Here is an 18,953-nt window from a genome sequence, read left to right as displayed (position 1 = left end):
TGTTTTACTTTTTCTTAAATCTCATGGGTATAATAATTAAAATGTATTAATTGATAATTTAATAGTAATGCTGGATTCACATAGAATTTTTGATGAACAAAATGTATTATCTATACAGTTATGTGTACGAAGAGAACTGAAGGTCAGCCAGGTCAGTCCTGTGTATCATATTATTGTAATTAAGTCATTTTCATTCCTAACCAGGTTGGTTAATGACGCTAACACCCGTCCCTCTTATAAGTACATGGGAGGCAGTTTATCAGTAAAAGCAGAAAGACACTGGAAAATGACAGCACAAAATTCTAACCTTTAAGGGATGACTAAAGTTTGCCTTACTGTTTTACCTCTTTTCATCACTTCTTGCCAATACTTATTATGAAGGAATCACCTCTTTACAAAATGTTTTACGGAAATAAATACACTTCTTTCGCCTATATAAAAACCACAGAATTTCCTCCCTGATTCTACTTCCCATATTTCTCTTTTAGCCTCAAACAAACTGACCCATTCATATGGTCAAACGATTTTATTTTTTTGGTGAGGTGAGGGAAAAAAAAGCAGTTTATATTCTGTAATCTAAGTATTATCAGCAGTTTCAGAACTCCCATTTTTGAGCTTTCATATATTGGTACATTTTTCAATCACCACTGCTTCCTTCTGGCACTGTATTACTTGAAGAATGTGAGGCAGTTGCAGAAGCTAAAGAATTAAACGGCATAAATACACCTTTCTCAAACCCTCTGAGTAGGAAAGGGAGGAAAAACCGGTAAAGATAACAATATAACTTTGCCCTTTATGGTTTTCCTTTAGATTATTTGTTAAAAGGAAATTACTAAATTTTCACGTGCTCTGCAGAGCCTAGCCTTGGTTTATAAAATGAAAAGTAAAGGAACTATTATTAACTGCTTCATTGCCACGGGAGAGTCGTTACCTGCCTATGTGCATCAGAAGAATTCTTACTCGTTTGGGTTGTAACTGTCTTGAACCCTAATGTTTAGGATGTGCCCTCACTGTGGTTTCAATGCCCATGTCCAAGGTCACGAGATCGCAAGCTTTATTCTGTGCCTGCAGTCATCGTGTGGAACAATAAGCAAAATCACAGAACATTTGTGCAGCCAGGTTAGCTCAAATCTCTCTCCATTTTTTTTTTAATATTAAACAAACTCTCTGGTCTGCTGGATCATTTTAAGCCTGAATACCTGTCTTCCAATTATTGAGGTGATTATTTAAAATCAAAAATGTCATTATAAGTCATTTTAGTGAGGAATCTCTTTGAACAAAGTGGATTATACAGCAGAGATGTATAAATTGGGTAAAGGAATTCAAGTCTCGGGAAGCACGTTTGCTTTCCTGGCATAGAGGGAATGTGAGTTTGAAGTAGGAAATTAAGTGTCCTTCCTAGATCTGCTTGAACAATTCCTTTTTATTGTTCACGGCATCTTTGGGAAAGGACTACCTGCTGCTAAGAGCGTGCAACACGATGCCCAGCAAGAATCGCAGAAAGGCCATCCACCAGGGCAGATTTTGCAGGAGGCCACAGTGAGGACTTGTCCAAAATCTTATTATAAAACTATAGGTTCCAAAAACGTTGGGTCTATCTCATACTGTAACATTAACCTCTTATTTTATCCCTCATCATTTTCCACTGAAAAGAAAAAAAAAAGTTAAGATTATTTATATTCAGTATTGCAGTTGAATAATAAATACACATACCTGAAAATGCTCAGTGTGATTTTTGAAACTCCTGGATGCTAGATTATAAATGTGTATTACCATTATCCCCACCCCCTGCCCCACAAGATACATAGTCCTGCAAAGGTAGTTTCTGGCAACTTTTTAGCTGTTTTAGCCTTTTAAAGCAGATTATCATCTCTGGGCTTTAAAAATGTCAACATCTTCACAGGGTCTTCCTGCTCTAAGGGACAGAGAGGTAAAAGAACATTTTACAATATGTATCTTTGAAAGTCAGTATGAAGTAGTACAAGTCTACAACTCTCTCAAGTGTCTCAAACAAGATTAATTACTATTCTGAATGGATTATCTCATTTGATTTATATGCTGTCAATGGCGTTCCGACAGAAGGATGTTGGTTTTAGAACTCTACAAACGGCATTATTTCAGTAGGAAAGCCATCGATGTTAGAAATATAAAAGCAACACACTCATTCAAACACAAAAACACACTCACATGAGGACAGCACAAAATAAAGAAACCTAAACGAAAAAGTATTTTAAGTCTTTCCTAGACTATTTTATATCATTTATGTAAATAAATTACATCCCTCTGGTAATATTTTATTCAAATAAAACCCATTAATTGTTTGAATTATTATGCTACTATTTGGGTCCAATCAGGAAAAATTTTTTAGAGTAATAAGCAAACTAAGTGATTTCAAAAACCTTCAAGATTTTATCTCTGAAAAAATTCCTATTCTGCTTCAGAAATCTCTCATCAGTCAATATCTTAAAAGTACACAGCATGGTCATTGTAATAATCAATATTTCACATTAGTTTTGTGTAAGATAATAAAAACACTTTTTAATGACACACTGAAACATGTCTTGGATGGGAGAAATGCAGAGAGGTAGAGGAAGACACCTTTCAATTTACCTTCATTCGAGGTGCATCTAAGTGACAAGAGCAGGGTGAGACTCTGCCTTACTTAGGAAGAGGCTTGTTAACACAAAACTGATGACTCAGGCAAATCAGATGGCAAATTACCTTTGAGAGGTCCCCAGCCTCCAAATAGAAGCAGATAACAAACACGTTCCATGTAACCCAGAGGACCAGCCAGACAGCATACTGCAGAAAAGCAAGAGTGAAATAACGTATAATTAATTTTGAATCAGCTGAGTAAGATTTAAATAGAACTTGAACTTTTGAACACCAGATCTTAAGATGAGTGGGAAATACTAGATATTGCTTCTTTCTAGGGAATAGGATGAGATGTACATTTATCTCTAGTTTGATTTTTTTTCTTCACTGTTATGAACGCTTACAATATTACAGCTCAAATTTGCTTAGGGACAATTATTTTGGGGGGGTTAGACAAAAGAAACAGTATCCCACATTTCTGTTTCAAGGAGGAATGCTTATGGTTTCCACACATCTACAAACATGATGCCCCAACAGATATACCAACCACAATTTGTCAGAAAGAGAACCCTCATCTTCCTTTAGCAAGATCAGCCCCATGTGCGATAACATAGAATCTTTCCACAAGTTATCTAGGGTCATCTTCAAATCAGTCTTCATACCTCTGTCCCATCTAATCAGCTTTCCCTCTCTGGCATCTTCTTTTCATTGATCTCTTCGCCTTCTTATTTTTTTCTCTCATGATCTCCCATTACATTGATCATCTAGTTTTTATTCCTGATTTTATTCTGTTGTCTATTCAGTGTGCTTTCTTCACCAATAACAGATTTTTCTTACCAAGACATAGTCCTGAGCATTCAATTAACTAAAACTTATTAAGCCCCTAGAAGGAAACATGCTAGACAGACACTGAAGACACAAAAACCAATGATAAATTCTCTGTGAATTCAAGTCAAGTGAAAAGACAAGAAAAGAGACGATTCTTACACAAGAATTATAAAAAAAGATATGTAGTCTGAGCTCAAGTAAGGAAGACAGGGAGGAGTGGTTAACCTATCCTGAGAGAAGGTAGTCCTGCAAAGTTTAACAGAACTTTCCACTTTCCATAAGAGGTGGACCAAGTTGACTTACGAATTTTACCAAATAAAAATGTAAGGGGTCAGAAGGGCTACAGTGGTGGGGGTGCCGTAAAGAAAGAAAGCTGCAAGTGTAAATTTTTAAAAAACGGGACAAGAGGCTACCATGTCAGTCCTCTGCTAAATGAATATCAATGGTGCCCATTCTTTATATGGTGAGATCCAAAGTTTTTATTTTATAGTTCAAGGACCTCCATAATCTTGTGCCATGTTATCTTTCCAGACACGTGTTTTAGTTCATCTCTCAAATCATTATGGATTACATATACATTGGATTACTTGCTGCTCCATGCACATGGAAAGATATTTCTCACCTCTGTGCCATTTTGTATGTTATTCTTTATCCTTTAATAATTTTTCTTTTCCCAAGGTACTCCTCTTACCACCCATCAATATTTCATTTTTCTTCAGAGGTCAATATAAATATCATCTCATGAGTGATATCCAACTGGAAACAGCATACTCCTACTACAATAAGATCTTGCTTCCTCAAATTTCATTCCAAATGTCTTATATCTAATTGTGTATTTTCTTCCAGTGCACAATGATAAGCTCCTTGAGGGAAAACAATTATTTCAATTTATGTTTATATCCCCACGTTGCTAACTTAGTACTTTGCACAAAAAAGGTACCCAGAAAACACTTTGTTAGTCAATAATTGAATGAGGCACAGCCTGGAGAAAATCTTAACTATTTTCAGAAGCAAAACTCCTTCCACCCCTCCCAGATCAGGCTTTTATGAGAACACTAAGATCATTTATGTAGTGTGAAGACTGAGAGCCCTAAATGATGAGTTTATGTAATAATAAATTGTGACTCAGCTGTTTTCCAGGTGATGTGTTCATCTGACTGCTGAATATGTGCATTGCTCAGTGAGAATAAAGTAAGGGCAAAATTAAATGGTCCAAGACAAAAGAAGGGGTTTGGGAGGTGAGGGCTGTGGACTGGAAATAGGGTCAAGAAGCTGAACAGGCTGTGGTAAGGAACTTCAGTTCTAGAACAGAGATCTCATGAGACATCTAAGTTTGCTCAGCATTATAAGGTGTGAATTCACCTCACAAAATTTTTTTAAATGCTAAAATCTAAACTTATTGGACTGTTTTTCAGATTTTGGTATTAGTTTTAGAATATAATGGAGCGCTGTGTCCTACTTTAAGAGTAAATAGGTGAAGGGGGAAAAAGTGCCCATAAGTTCCTGTGATTTGGTTTAAGTGTTTGTAAGAAAGAAAGAAAACATGATTGGTCGAAGTGTTTTATCATGTTCTTTGTTCCTCGTGGCACACTTTCCCTACCTTACTTTTAAATGGAGAGCTAAATAAGCACAATTTACTAAAAGCCAAAGTAGCAGGATAAGTAAAATACTTGGTAAGGGTGGTTGAAACAGACTGTATTACATACATTAAATATTCCTGAAAACTTGTCATTGGTAGGCAGGTTTCCTAATGAGGCATTAAAGAATGTCAATAGAAAAGGTATAGCTTTTCTATTTTGCAACTGAAATTATATTCTAAGATCGTAAAATGCTGAAAATATTCTCTGTATCCATGTAGTACCCACGGCTATAATCACTACTTCACTATATATTAAATACATAATGAGAATTTGGAATTTTCATTCAGATTAATTTAAATATCACTCGTACAAAGTTACTTATAGCCATATGTATGTGTATGTGCAAATGTAAATTATACTTAGTTTTGTTAAAAATTTGAGCTGAAAAATTTATGCTGTAGTCACCAAAGTTAATAATTTTATGGAAAGATAGGTAAGATAATAGGTTACATGCAAATAAATTGCGTGTAGAGATTAAGAAGAACTTGGGACCAAAAGTCTGGGTCACTTAGGAGCTCTGTGGCTACATTCGAGTCTCACTACAGTTCACTTTCCTCAAATGTAAAACAGTCTTAGTAATAGTAGCAAACTCATGTGGTTTATATGGAGATGGATTGACAGAATGTTTGAAAGTACTCAACGTTTGAGTTCTTACTACATGTTGCTATTTTATTATGATAATTACGTTACATCATCTCCTCTCCTTATTTCAGTAATACGTCAGTAATCTCCACATTTTTATTTCTTTAGAATACTAAAAAATATACGTTTTACATTAATTTATGCAAAATATTTTTCCATCTAAATGAACTTGCATGAAACATATTCTTCCCTAGAATAAGTTTCTTTTTTGATACATTAATGCTAATATTGATGGATGAAACAAATCTTTTTTCATTTGGCTTCATTAAAACAATAATTTATTATTTCTGATTAGCCACACTACATAATTATAAAGCATTTTCTATATCATACTTTATGAGTTGCTCTTTCACGGCATTTACTAGTAACAGTTTTGTTCTTTTTTGTCCCATTTGTCCTACAGTAATCCAGCATTTACTTGCATTATTTTCATTTTATTGCATACTTCATTACCAACCAGTTAGCCTGCAATACACTCTACTTCATTAGAGATTTACAAAAGAGAATTAGCATCTTTAGTGGTGTGGCACTTTAATAACACACAGATGCCCATACCAATGCTATAGAGGGTAGTCCTGCATTTGGATCATTATCCAAAGGAAGGGTTTTACCTAATTTAACTTTATCTCACTTAACTTGACTCATTAACTTTCTCTCATTTAACTTTCTTATACTTCCTTTGTTCATTCCCTTTTCTTTTTATTATCCTTTTCTGTACTTGCTTTTCTCATTTTAGTAGTGGCATTTATGTAAATAAAATCTTTTCTAATTGGATGGTGCTTAGTTGTCTAAATATCGATGAGGAGTTTGCATTCCCTTGTAATTTGGCCTATGAATGACTTTTGTCAATGAACTCTGTCATTCACACTGTTCTTAAAATTGCTCAGCATAATTATTTAAGCGTAAAGATTCAGTACTAACTTCCCAGGTGCTACAGCTAGTTGATGTGATATAATTGACAATTGCTCAGTTTGAATATAATTGAAAATGATGTCCTGCCTAGGAGAGATCAGCTAACATGATAACAAAGTACCACACTTGCCAGACAGCACGTAACTTGTTTTCTGCTATAAGACTATGTTTTTTTTAGCTTAAACTTTTCTTGTAAAAAAAATGACATTTTATGTTTAAGCTATGAGATATTATCTGTGATGATAGACTAATTCATTGTATGATGAAATTCACTTTTTAAGGGTTGATTTCTGTAGGACTAAGTAGACCAGGCGAGAGGTTGATTCAACTTGAGTCTCCAGCTAAATGGCTAAAATCACCAGCTGAAAAAGGTTGAAGTGAATCATCATGGATTCCTTGTTGTATTTGGGGCTCCAGTTGTAACTGAGCAGGTCCCTCTGGGGCCTTCAGTGCAGACCCTTGTGCCATGGTCTCTGCTTTATCTCCTCTCTGAAGTATCTGATGCACATTTCCCGACTTGTTTTACAGAAGCGAAAGCCTCCACCAAGTGGAAGATGTTAACTACATGATGACCATGTGCACAGAGCCCCCAGGCCTCCTGGAGTCCAAGGGTTGATATAACCCCCGTGACACTGCCCTGTTACCTCGCTACCAACCAACCAGAGATCTGTGCACAAGCTGATCACACAGGCGACCGCTCTCCCTCACCTGGCCTTTAAAAATCTTGCTGAAACCCTTCAGGGAATTTGGGAGCACAGGCTACCTGTCCTTGTGCTGGTGCCTTTACAATAAATGCTGCATTTCCCTTCACCACAGCCTGGTGTCTGCAGATTGGCTTTGCTGTGTCCAGGTGAGCGGCCCCAAGTTTGGTTAAGTAACACAATGACAAAGTCAAATTAGCTGTATAACATGAAAGTTAGTTAAGGCTGTCAATCATGAGAGGCCAAAATATTGGCCAGGTCCAGAAACAAGGTATAGCAACCATTGTATGACTTTGTCGTTATTACATAATAATCAGAAGGATGTTGCCTCAAACTGAAAGCCTGATAAACATTTTATTGGAAAGTAATGAGTCACATCTTAATGACAGTGCCACCGTTTTCCATCTCTCTCTCTCTTAAAATAAAGCTGCCTGAAGTCCGTATTTATTTTTATTTTTAAAGCATATTTAACATACACAAAACATGAGTTTTAGCATCAATTTTTCAAATTTTCTTGTACACACATACACAGATACAGTTTTTCCATTTTTATTTGAATTACATTCAATTTATAAACCACTTTGAGAAAAACTGGAATTTTTATGGCATTGTATTTCAAATAATTCCTTCTTCGAAAAGATTCTGGTAAAATGAGGCTATTATTTAAAACAAATGATTTTTCCTATCTTTCTCACTAATTCATACTAATTCTAAAATCAATTTCTGGAGAAACCAGAGTTACCTTTATAATTTTAATGGTTCAGAAGCAAGCATTACTTGAAATGGAAATTTAAAATTAAATTTTTGGTGTATCTGGATTTTAAAATTTATAATCTGTTTTTCCTTTATGTCTGGAGATGGAGAAATACTGGAATAATGTATTAATAGAAAATATTACTTTTTTCAAAGGAAATTCTTTTTTTATTTAGGCATTTTTTTGATACCAGAGAACTTCTCATGCAAAACGTTACTAAGTTAAATACTGAATAATAACTATATTATTATTCTAATTATGTTTAACTTGCACCTTTAAAAATGTTTCTGCATGAAAATGATTTTTCTTGGATTCTCAAAGAAGTATCTTTCTTACAAATTTCTCTTTTTTATTATTTGTTTTCTTTCTCCTTCATTTCCTCCTTCCTTTTTTCCATTCTTTTTTTTTTTTTTTTCCTATAATACATTTAGGCTGCAGTTGGACTGCAAACTTCTTGAGGGTAGAGATTCTATTTTTGTTAGCATACACACACAAAAAGCCTAGTATAACATATGTATGAGAGAGTGAGAGAGGATGAGAGAAAGAGAGAGAGAGAGAGAAAGAATGAAACATGTAAATATATATAAACAGTTAAATTATATTAGTGACTTTCTCTTAAAAACTACTACAGTTTAGAAAACTATTATTCAATAATATTATCATAATTACTAGAAGATACAAATGGCTAGTACAATCCAAGCATCAGTCACGTTATTTAATAAATGCTTAAAGTAGAAAAGGAGTTGTGGCATTGAATCAGTTCATATTTATTAAGCACCAACTGGAGGTAAGTGACTACAACTGATGCTGGAGAGAAATATTACAGGATGTAACTGAGTGACTTAACTTCCCTAAAACAACTTGTGTTTATCATCAATGTGCAGTTGGTGCGATCTATGGAAATGGTTTCAGGTATGATTATTTTTACCGGGAAATAACACTCACATCAGCTCACCAATATCACTGATATTTTGCTGATAGTACAAAAGTGTAAAGGTAATCAGGTCTAATGAACTGTGATAGAAGCACTTCTAAGGAGCACTGTATTAGCAAATTATGTCTTAAAAAAACAACTCCTTTAAGCAACAGTTTAGAATTATTAACAATCAAGTGTTTTAATATTTTACCATGAAAATATTTTAATAGATATAAATGTATGCTCACAAAACAAATACCCCTGGTGAAAATGATTGGACTATATTCATCTTTTGCTCAAAGTTAATTCTATTTTCGCTTTATTTCCTCATCTTCAACAGCAGCATCATTTAACCTGCTGAGGCATTCTCGTAACTTTCTCATCTATTGTTAGGATAAAAAAGAACACAAGTGGCCCCCCAAAAGCAGCTTATTTTCTAATTTTTGATGATCTTATGACCAATGACTGTCTGCTTCATGATGTAAATACTGTCTCCTAATTCATAAATCCTGTTACATCAGCTTCATGCTATAAAGATCTTCACTTAAGTGAGATAACTAAATAAAGTAAAATACTCTTATAATTATTTGTTTGACCAAGGATGAAGGCTCTGATCAAGCAATCAGTCAGAATCTGATAAAATTCCAATTCTAATTATACATCATGCTGCAGATCATAGAGGAAGACAGATTTCTACCTTCTTATTTTACCAATACTGCTATAATATGTGTTCAAGCGTGCTTGTGATTTTTTGTTTACGTACATATTTTAAAACATATAGCTTTTAGTTCATTTTATAATAATTTATTAAATTTTCCTTCAGTTATAGAAATTTGTTTTTTTAATTTTTAAGAAAATCTTATGGTTTGGGGGGAGGTAATTATGTTTATTTATTTATTATTATTTTTTAGTGGAGGGTAGGGGATTGAATCCAGGACCTCATGCATGCAAGGCATGTACTCTACCATTCAGCTATATCCTCTTGCCCCAGAAATTTCTTACTGTAGAAAATATTTAAAATTTTGAGCATCAGAAATGAGAAGCTAAGAAAATTCTATACTTAGATATAATCACTGGTATCATTTTAGTGTACATGTTTCCATTCTTTTTTCTATGAATATATGTTTAAATTACATATGTTTAAATTAAATAGGTATCCCTTGCTCTATATTCTGTTACCTGATTTTTTTACACATGATTAAAATGTCTCTGAGTATTCCGCAACATATGTTGCAGTTCAACGATGTGCTAGGAAACATTCAACTAATTCCCTATTATTTAAGTTCTTGTGCTTTTCTTATTGTTCTATTTTGTTCAATTCCCATAAATTTGGATTTTGCTTAAAAAATGTTTAGTTTACTTTGACATATTAAATCATACCTGAAAAGATTTTGCTTAAATGGGCTATTTCTAAGACAGATTATAAATGTTAGAATATCCAACAGGCATTATTTTAATGAACATATAAACATGGCTATTAAATTTTACACAACTCCAAATAAAAACAGAATCCCCAAAGGCATTCTATTCTTCTTGAAGCAAAAAGTAGAAAAATAATTCCCTTTGATTGAAAAAACAATGATACTCATTCAGCATGAAGACACCTGTATATAACTAATTTCCTTCCTTTTAAATCATGCAAAATATTTCAAAGATATTTACAGCCCTACACTCCTAAGGCTAGAAGAACTCCACTGAAAGAACTTTCGATACTAAATAATAATAAATCAAGTTATATTGGAATATTCTAATTGACATAGCAAATAAGAGATTTGAAGGGCTAATAAAACATAAGAACTAGTGAGAAAATACCAGTCTACACTTTTAAAAGCTGAAATTTGTGCAGCTTAAGAATAATATTAATTTTATTTATGTATATTTGTTCATATAGCAGGGTTTTAAGATGTAGACATGTAATACATAGATCTTAAAATGATATGTGAGAGAAAAAGATCTCCTTCAATCTACTGAAAAATATTGTCACATTTTCACACCTCGTGCTTAGAAGTGACATCAAACAGCAGTATTCATTTTTTTCCAATCAGCAAATAATTTAGAAGTCATATTTATTGATCTTGATTTTTGAAATCTCAGTTAAAGAACTCTAAAGAGTGGTTTTTCCTGGGTTGAAGCTTCTTGAGCTAGCCCAGCAACACTAAAGGAAATGAAATTGCCCCTGGTTCTCGTTATCTAGGAATCTGAAGATCGCAGTCAAGGCGATAATATAATTCATTAAAAAAATTATCATGTGAATTCAACAATTTTTATATATCTAATACTGTTTTTATTCCATTACTTTGATGTCCCCAACTTTCTGTGCACAAAATGGCAGACTGAAAAATGGCCTTCCCAAGGGTATTCACATTCAAATTCCTGGGACTTGTGAATGTTACTTTACATAGCAAAACAAACAAACAAAAACTTAGTAGATGTGATTGCTAAAGATTTTGTGAGGGGAGATTATCCTGGATTAGCTGGGTAGCCCCAAGGTAATCATGTATATCTTGTAGGTGGGAGGCAGATGAAAAGCTTACACACATAAATAGAAAATATGAAGAGAGCAGACACATTTAAAGATTGTAGTGATGTGGCCACAAGCCAAGGCATCCTATAGCTACCAGAAGCTGGAAGAGGCAAGAACCAGATTTCTCCTTAGAGCCTCTGGAGGTATTGAGCCTTGAGTCGGGCTCAGTGATAATGACTTCAGCCTTTTGGACTCCAGAAATGTGAGAGAATGAATTTCTGCTGTTTTAAGTCACCAAGTCTGTGTGAATTTGTTATAGCAGCACAGGAAACTAATACACCCATCCAAATCTTCCCTTCCTTCTTCCATTGACCTATCAATGAAATGCAACCCTAAATACTTGTGGAGAAATGCAATTATCTTCAAAATTAAGATCCACTCTTTTGGAGCAATTATATCACAGCTTCAGCAGTAGTCTATTGCTAATCTCTGAATATCATGCAAATATAAATACCTTGTTTTACTTACATGCCTTATGCAATTCCTGTAACAAGCCTCTGATGGGAAATGAAGTATTTTGGCTTTATGAGTTTCAAACTGTTTGTAGTATATTTCCAACATTCTAACAATATAAAGTTGTTTTATGTTTTCAGAAATTATTGCATAAAGTTTTAAGATGCAGTAATCAATATACTTAGAGTCCTGAATATTTACAGACTTTAAAAAAAAATTGTCAAAATGAGTTTAATACCTGGAGAAAGATACAATTCAAGTAAAGGTTTATTACAACTAACTTTGGAAGCAAGGAAAGAGAAAAGCAGGTGATAATCAATATCAATTTCAATGGATTGATAATACTTAGTTGGAAAAATGAACTGCATGATATCATTAAGATATTAAAAATTCTAATAAACAAGTAGCAGCCCTAAATTTATCAGCCATCATAATTACCTTGAAAATTTAGAAAGGTGTTAAATTACTAATTACTTAATATATGTCAATCCAAATACTCTTCAGTAGCACTTTTTAGCAATTTAACAATTATTAGCATTTAACCCTGAGTGAATATGGCCATATCTGACCCAGTAGATTGAGTGGAATGTATTACTTTTAGCCACATGCATATATTTTTATGACTATTTTGACCACTTTGAAGCCATCTATGATTCTAGTCGATTAATGTACCCTAGGATACTTCAAAATGTTGACTTCCCTCTCCTTATAACAAATAATTGATTCAAAATCATGAATTATCATCCATATATTGAATTACAGGCTTTCAACTGTGCTTTATCAGAGAATTCATGGCACACATAGACGATGGTCCTACTTGCAAGGCCAGATGATATAAACAAAGGCAGTGGCTTGCAACTGAAAGCCACTGACTCAGGGCCTCTGGACACCCTACTTTCCTGAAGAGCTCAACATACCAGCACATCTGCCAACTATTAGTTGCAACACTGTTGAGAAGTTCTGCCCAGAAAAAAAAACGTATACACTACACATTTTCTTTTCAAAAAGATGGTCTTGTTCATGCATCAAAAATAAACTCTGCCTGATCCACCTGCTCAGTATGGTATAAGTCTTTACACTCCATACAGTCATCTAAAAGGTGGTTCTGAATATCACACTGGTGATCCAATAAATTGTGTAGCAATTGTAGAAAATCAGGACAAATCAATGAGACAATGTTCAACTCAGTAGCCACCTGCAAACATAAATGTATATTTATAGTACCGTATTCTGAACTAGGTGTTTAGCTACTATTTTTTAGATTGCAATATTTATGTGGAGAATGAAGTTCCAAAGTTATAGATACTAATATATCTGTACATGGATCCTTATGAAAAACTACATAGTTTTTTTTTCCCATCTTAAAAGCACTTTTTTTTTTCAATTTGTCAAAAAGCTTTCCATTTACTATCTCAAAAGCAGGGCTCAAGTCTATCAGCTTCAGGATCACTTTGGTAAGATGGATAAAAGTGAAAGCAAAACAAAAATCACAACATCAGTTAGAAATGCTTTAGGTTGCAAGTAACAGAACAGTAAACTACAGGTGGTTTAAATACTAGGGTTTTCAAAATCTTTTTTTTTCCCATATGTGAAGTCTGGAAGTGGGCTGCTGTTACCTCCATGCTTCCATGGCTCTAGAGCTATACCTTTGGGATTTTCTTTTAAATTCTCACGTAGTTAACGCACCTTGCAAGCAGAAGGGTACTGAGCAGAAAATATCACTTCCTCTGCAACACTTTGCTCTTTCAGGAAAGAGAAAACTTCCCAGGTACACTAAGCAGACTTCCTCACATCCCATTAAGTGGAACTATGTCACAAGCCTACTTTCCTGAGCCCAATCACTGGCAAAGAGGATTAGGATTATCATATTTGTTTTATACCAGTTATACTTCATCCTCTTGACCTAAGAGAAAATCAGACCCCACTGAGATCTCTGCCCATCCAAATATCTGGACAATATTGGGATTCTTTTAGCAGAGAATGGGGAGAATGCAGAGTTGTCTGCTACTATAACCTATGCACATCCTAATTTTTTGTTTCCTTTATATACAGAAGTGAATAATTACTATTTAACATTTCTTATGTGTCTCTTGTTTCCTAGAGAAGTACTCAACCCTTTGCTTCACTAAGACTCTATATATTAAACTAAATAGAGAAGTAATTTAGTATTACACCCAAAGAAAGTAAAGATTTCAGAGCATGCATGGAGGAAACACACAAATCAAATGGAGTGTTTTATAAACAATGTACAAGATTCAACTTAAGAAATATGCAATGAGAAAAAGTAGCACACAGAATGTTAGTTGTTTCATTGGACATGTAAAACATCTATGATTTGAGAAAGAAGAAAATATTATGGAAATATTAAGAATTTTAAATCAAGGAAAACAGGACCCTGTAAAGAATTAAAAGTAGCAAGTTAACAATGGCATTTTTAAAATTGATATAAATGTGCTTCACTAAGATGTGGTAGCTATGTGGCAGTTAAGAATTTTGATTGAGTAAGCATACTCTACCACTTTTCTTCCTTTTAAAATTAGAAAATATCTTGTCTCCTTCAACCAGAAAGGTTTTAATCTCTTCTTAGCTTTTCTGTCCCCTTTGCCTTCATCTCAAATTCAAAGCAAGTCTAATAGTCAAGTAAACAACTGTCTAAAATATGTAAATTGTCCTAATTGAGGTATGGTAAATCTATTAATATAACCTTTAAAAATGTCTAGTTGCTATGCTTGGTTTAAAAGCATTCAAACAGATACCTGTATATATTATACAGCTCAAAAATAATATAGATATTATATTTGGTCTTATTTTAGGCTGACACATTAAGGAAACTTCATCCCTCTTGGGTCCTTTGTATGACATTAGATTAAGTGTAGGATAAGTATAAAGATCTTCCAAGCATTTAAAATTGATACAATAATACAACATCCTAACTTGCTTTTGGATAAAAAGATTTCTATCAAAATTTTTTGGGAAATTTTTTTCTGCCTACATAAGTGACAAGATAGTCATTTACCAATATTTCATGTGGTATGTATCTTATGAATAACTGTCTTCCCGTGGTTGGATATTATCAATAGTAAAAGCTTAGTCATGCCATATCTGGTGAATACTACTTGCTATACTGGTATTTTGGGATCAAGAGTTCCAATGTGCTAAGAAGCCCAGAGAAATGAAGCTTCTTAAAGAGATAACCATATATTCAAATCTAAATGTTAGTAACTGAATGTTAGAAAGAAGGCTTAAAATCACTAGACTTTTAATTAGTTAAATATCTATATTTAAATATACACTATTTAAGACAGAAGCATTAAATATTATAAAACACTTACCCTCATAACAGCTAAAATGAATCATCATGGTGATAGGAATTTTTTTTTTAAATCAGTTGGTTTAAAAGGGAAAAGTCTGTTACAAGCACTTGGTCCGATGAAGATCATAATTTAGTTTTAAATTATGCATCTTTTCACTGTGTAAAAGATATTCTGAAAATAACAGTAATAGTGTCCAGTACGTCCTTTTGATTTCATTTCTGGCTTTTAAGAACATAAAGGTAAAGTTATAGGCTTACCTTCTTCATTAAGTCTTTAATTCTAAGAGCAAACTTTGATTCATAAATGGAATACTAATTCACAAAGTGCGTTTTTAAAAATTAATTGAGCCGTTTTCTTCAATTCGTTTCTTTTTTACTTCTTATTTTAACTGCGGTGGGCAGAATGATGGCCCCTCAAATATGTCCCACCCTACTCCCCAGAACCCGTGAATACGATGAACTATCACTCCCATGACTGTTTTGCCATAGGCAGTGTTGACTGACATGAGGAGGTTATCTTGGTGAGCCTAATCTAATCCCACGAGTCTTGCGAAGCAGATAGCTTTCTCTGGCTGGTGGCAGGAGAAGACAAAGATACAAAGCACGTGAAGCTGAAAACAATCCCTGGCAAATAGTCAAGAAGGAAATGAGGACCTCATTCCCGCAAACAAACAAATTGAATTCTACCCCAAACCTGAATGAGCTGGAGGAAAACTGAACCCCAGGGGCCCCAGACAGGAGCCCAGGACAGTCACTATCTTGATTTCTGTCCCCTTAGACTCTAGGCACAGAAATCAGCCGAGCCCACCTGGACTTCTGACTTAGAGAACTGTGACAGAATAAATGAACGGGTGTTACCTGAAGTTGCTAAGTTTGTGGTAATTTGTTATGCAGCAAAAGGAACCTGACGCATTAATACTGGGGTTTTCACTTTTTAAAAAACTATTTTTAACTGTCAAGTAATTTCCCGCAAGGGCTAAGTGCTATAAACCCATTGTATGTTAAATACACTGGATTTAACAGCATCTTTCAGGCTGACTTTTGACACATGTATTTTGTTTTGAATTTTCAGATATTTTGATATGCTACATTAATTTGCCTATACTGATTTACAGAAATAAAATTGTTATGATTATTTATTTAAATCAGCTTTTCATAGAGAGGTATATGTAGAAGTTAGGAGACCTGGGTTTAAACCCTAACCCCATAATGAATCTACCTCTATAATCTGGACAATATTGGTATTTCAATCTAATTTGGAAACTAATATTACTGGATGAATGCAAGGTGATTTTATTGTTATTTTTTCCAGAGAAATATATCCTTTCTCACCTAACAAGTGTTAGCTGCAGTGCCCATGGGCTAGTCCAACAATGGCGATAGCAATAAACAGAATGTTTCACCCCTTATGTCAACCGCTTAAGACAGTCAATCATTTTTATTGGATATAATGATTGCAGAGTGGTATCAACCAAAAGCATTAGCACTGGCAAGCACTTTTTGTATCATTATACAAGAACTCTTTTGTAAAGAATGCATTCACCATTTCTTAAGGAGTATGTCTTAAAAAAAAAAAAATCAGCCTTCTTAATGGCCATCAAGTAGATACATTCTTTGCAAGACTGATATTATTTGATCAACTATGTTGTTGTTGGTAGATAGTGCCTTGGAGAATATGTTAAAATGATTCCCCCCAAATGTGTATATTTTAATGTACATGTAATACTAAGATGCCCTTTGAATGAGGGCTTAATATAGATTAACTTTTCAGAAAGATGAAAACAAGGTCAAATAATCTGCGAGTCTCAACAATGGACAATTATGTCTCATTATACATATGAGTTTCTTTCAATCTTGTGTTTATTTTTTAAAAACACCCTATGGCTAAAATGACTAATTGTCAGCTTAAACATGGGACTCAACGATAAAATTTTAAAAACTATGCTCTTCTTAAAAATGTTTTCTCCTTCTCTAGGGTAAAATTGAGTTTGGTCCAAATCAATCTAACAAATCAAGTTTTATATTTGGCTCTAAAATAGTTATTGTATCTTCATCAAATTAGTATGCAAATCTATGACTATTTAGCCCAAGTGTTTAGAGTACTTTACTAATAAGGCCATGGTCTTGCATTGAATGCACACATAGACTCCTTAGAGTTTTTTCTGCTCATTGTTTATGGAACATAAATCTTAGCAGAGACACATGCTTTGTAAATGTAAGGACACAATGTGTTACAAGGTAAGTGAATGTGAAGAATGGTGAAAATCCATCTGAATTACTTGTAAAACCATGTGCCCTATTTATAGTTGGTTCATTAATAGTGTTGCATTCATATAGAAATGATACTATTCTAATAGATCATATATGTAGATTGAAAAACTTTTCATCAATGTATTTCAGGACAAACTTATTTCTGTATAAAATATCAGGGTAACAAACATGTATCTGAAACAAATAGAATTCAAATAAAGCATTTTAGAACTCACTGAGGTGGATACTGTCTGGTGGGTGGGCACTGCCCGGGTGACCCTTTAGGAGTGAAGCACTAATCATTGTCCAGCTGCCAGAATTTTATAGCTCACACCCAAGCCCTTCTCAGTAATTACCCTTGGTCAAAATGAGCTACTTTACTTATGATTTATGCTCACCTCCAGGAGTAATCTTCAACTCATGAGTGGTTACTGCTAAAGTTCAAAGCTCCCAGGCTTTGTCTCAATTCTGGACATTTATGAAAGACCAGTGCAGCTTCAGGGCTCTACGTGGGATCAGCTGAGGCTTCTGATGCTGCTGTACTGAAGATCAACTTCGTCGGACCGGCCTTACTTCCCTCACTCCATTACAGGTGTTGTCCCTGAGAACACTCCCCTATAAATGACCTGCAAGTGAATCCCCACGTCAGAGTTTACTACCAGAAAACCTTGACTAACAATGATTGAAAACTGGAGTGGTCCTGGAAAGCAGATGTTAAAGGAGAATTTTGGACCTAGATCCTGATGGCTGGCAATGAGGACCTCACGATTGGAATAGATGGTGCAATGATAGCTCTTGGAATACAGTAGTACTGAAACTATTAACTTTTGTACTAGTGGTGAACTGGAATGACTTATTTAGCCACCAATGAATAACTAACCCGTCAGCAACAGGGCAATGCTGAGTCCCTACTGTGTTACTACTCCTTGAGAAGACCAAAAGCCAGTCTGTAACAGATGGTTACATTGGACCCCTTCTACCCTAGAAGTGGGAGGGATTTATCTGGCATAAACTGAAACATTCTAAGCATGGATTGTCTTTCCTTCTTATAGGCTTTGGAAGAACCGCTTACTAACTGAGCTCTTAAAGGATGTTTGATTCACCAGCACAGGATCCCCAAAAGCACTGCATTGGTACAAAGGACACACTTTATAGTTAAGAAAGGTGAAAGTCAACAAATGCCTATGGGATCTACTGGTGTCATAGCACCCAGAATTTGTCAGTATAACAGACAGACCCATCTTGCTTTTGAATATGCAGATGAGGTGCTAACTTGGAGATGATACTGTACAAGGCTAAGTGTCTTCCTTCAGGATGTAGTAAATGCTCTATTTGAATGACTATTATATGGTGTTGGGTGTCCAATAGGTAGACTACATGAGTCTGGGAGTGGAGGAGTAAAAGCAGGAGTGCCTCTGCTGACTG

General features: G+C 34.5%; 1 protein-coding gene across 6 annotated transcripts in view; it reads right to left on the bottom strand.

The window, feature by feature from the left end:
* The window catches only part of NKAIN2 (sodium/potassium transporting ATPase interacting 2), an 854,966-nt gene that overhangs the window by 377,903 nt on the left and 458,110 nt on the right, over positions 1–18,953 (bottom strand). For all 6 annotated transcript variants that reach the window (XM_032484812.1, XM_014563367.2, XM_032484810.1 and 3 more), the window contains one exon: positions 2,722–2,802. In XM_032484812.1, coding sequence (XP_032340703.1) covers positions 2,722–2,802 — 81 coding nt within the window. The remainder of the gene's footprint in view (positions 1–2,721; positions 2,803–18,953) is intronic.

The sequence above is a fragment of the Camelus ferus genome, chromosome 8 (genome assembly GCF_009834535.1).
Source record: "Camelus ferus isolate YT-003-E chromosome 8, BCGSAC_Cfer_1.0, whole genome shotgun sequence".
Lineage (NCBI taxonomy): Eukaryota > Metazoa > Chordata > Mammalia > Artiodactyla > Camelidae > Camelus > Camelus ferus.
Note: the sequence above shows the minus strand (reverse complement) of the source record. Positions and strands in the feature narration are given on the sequence as shown.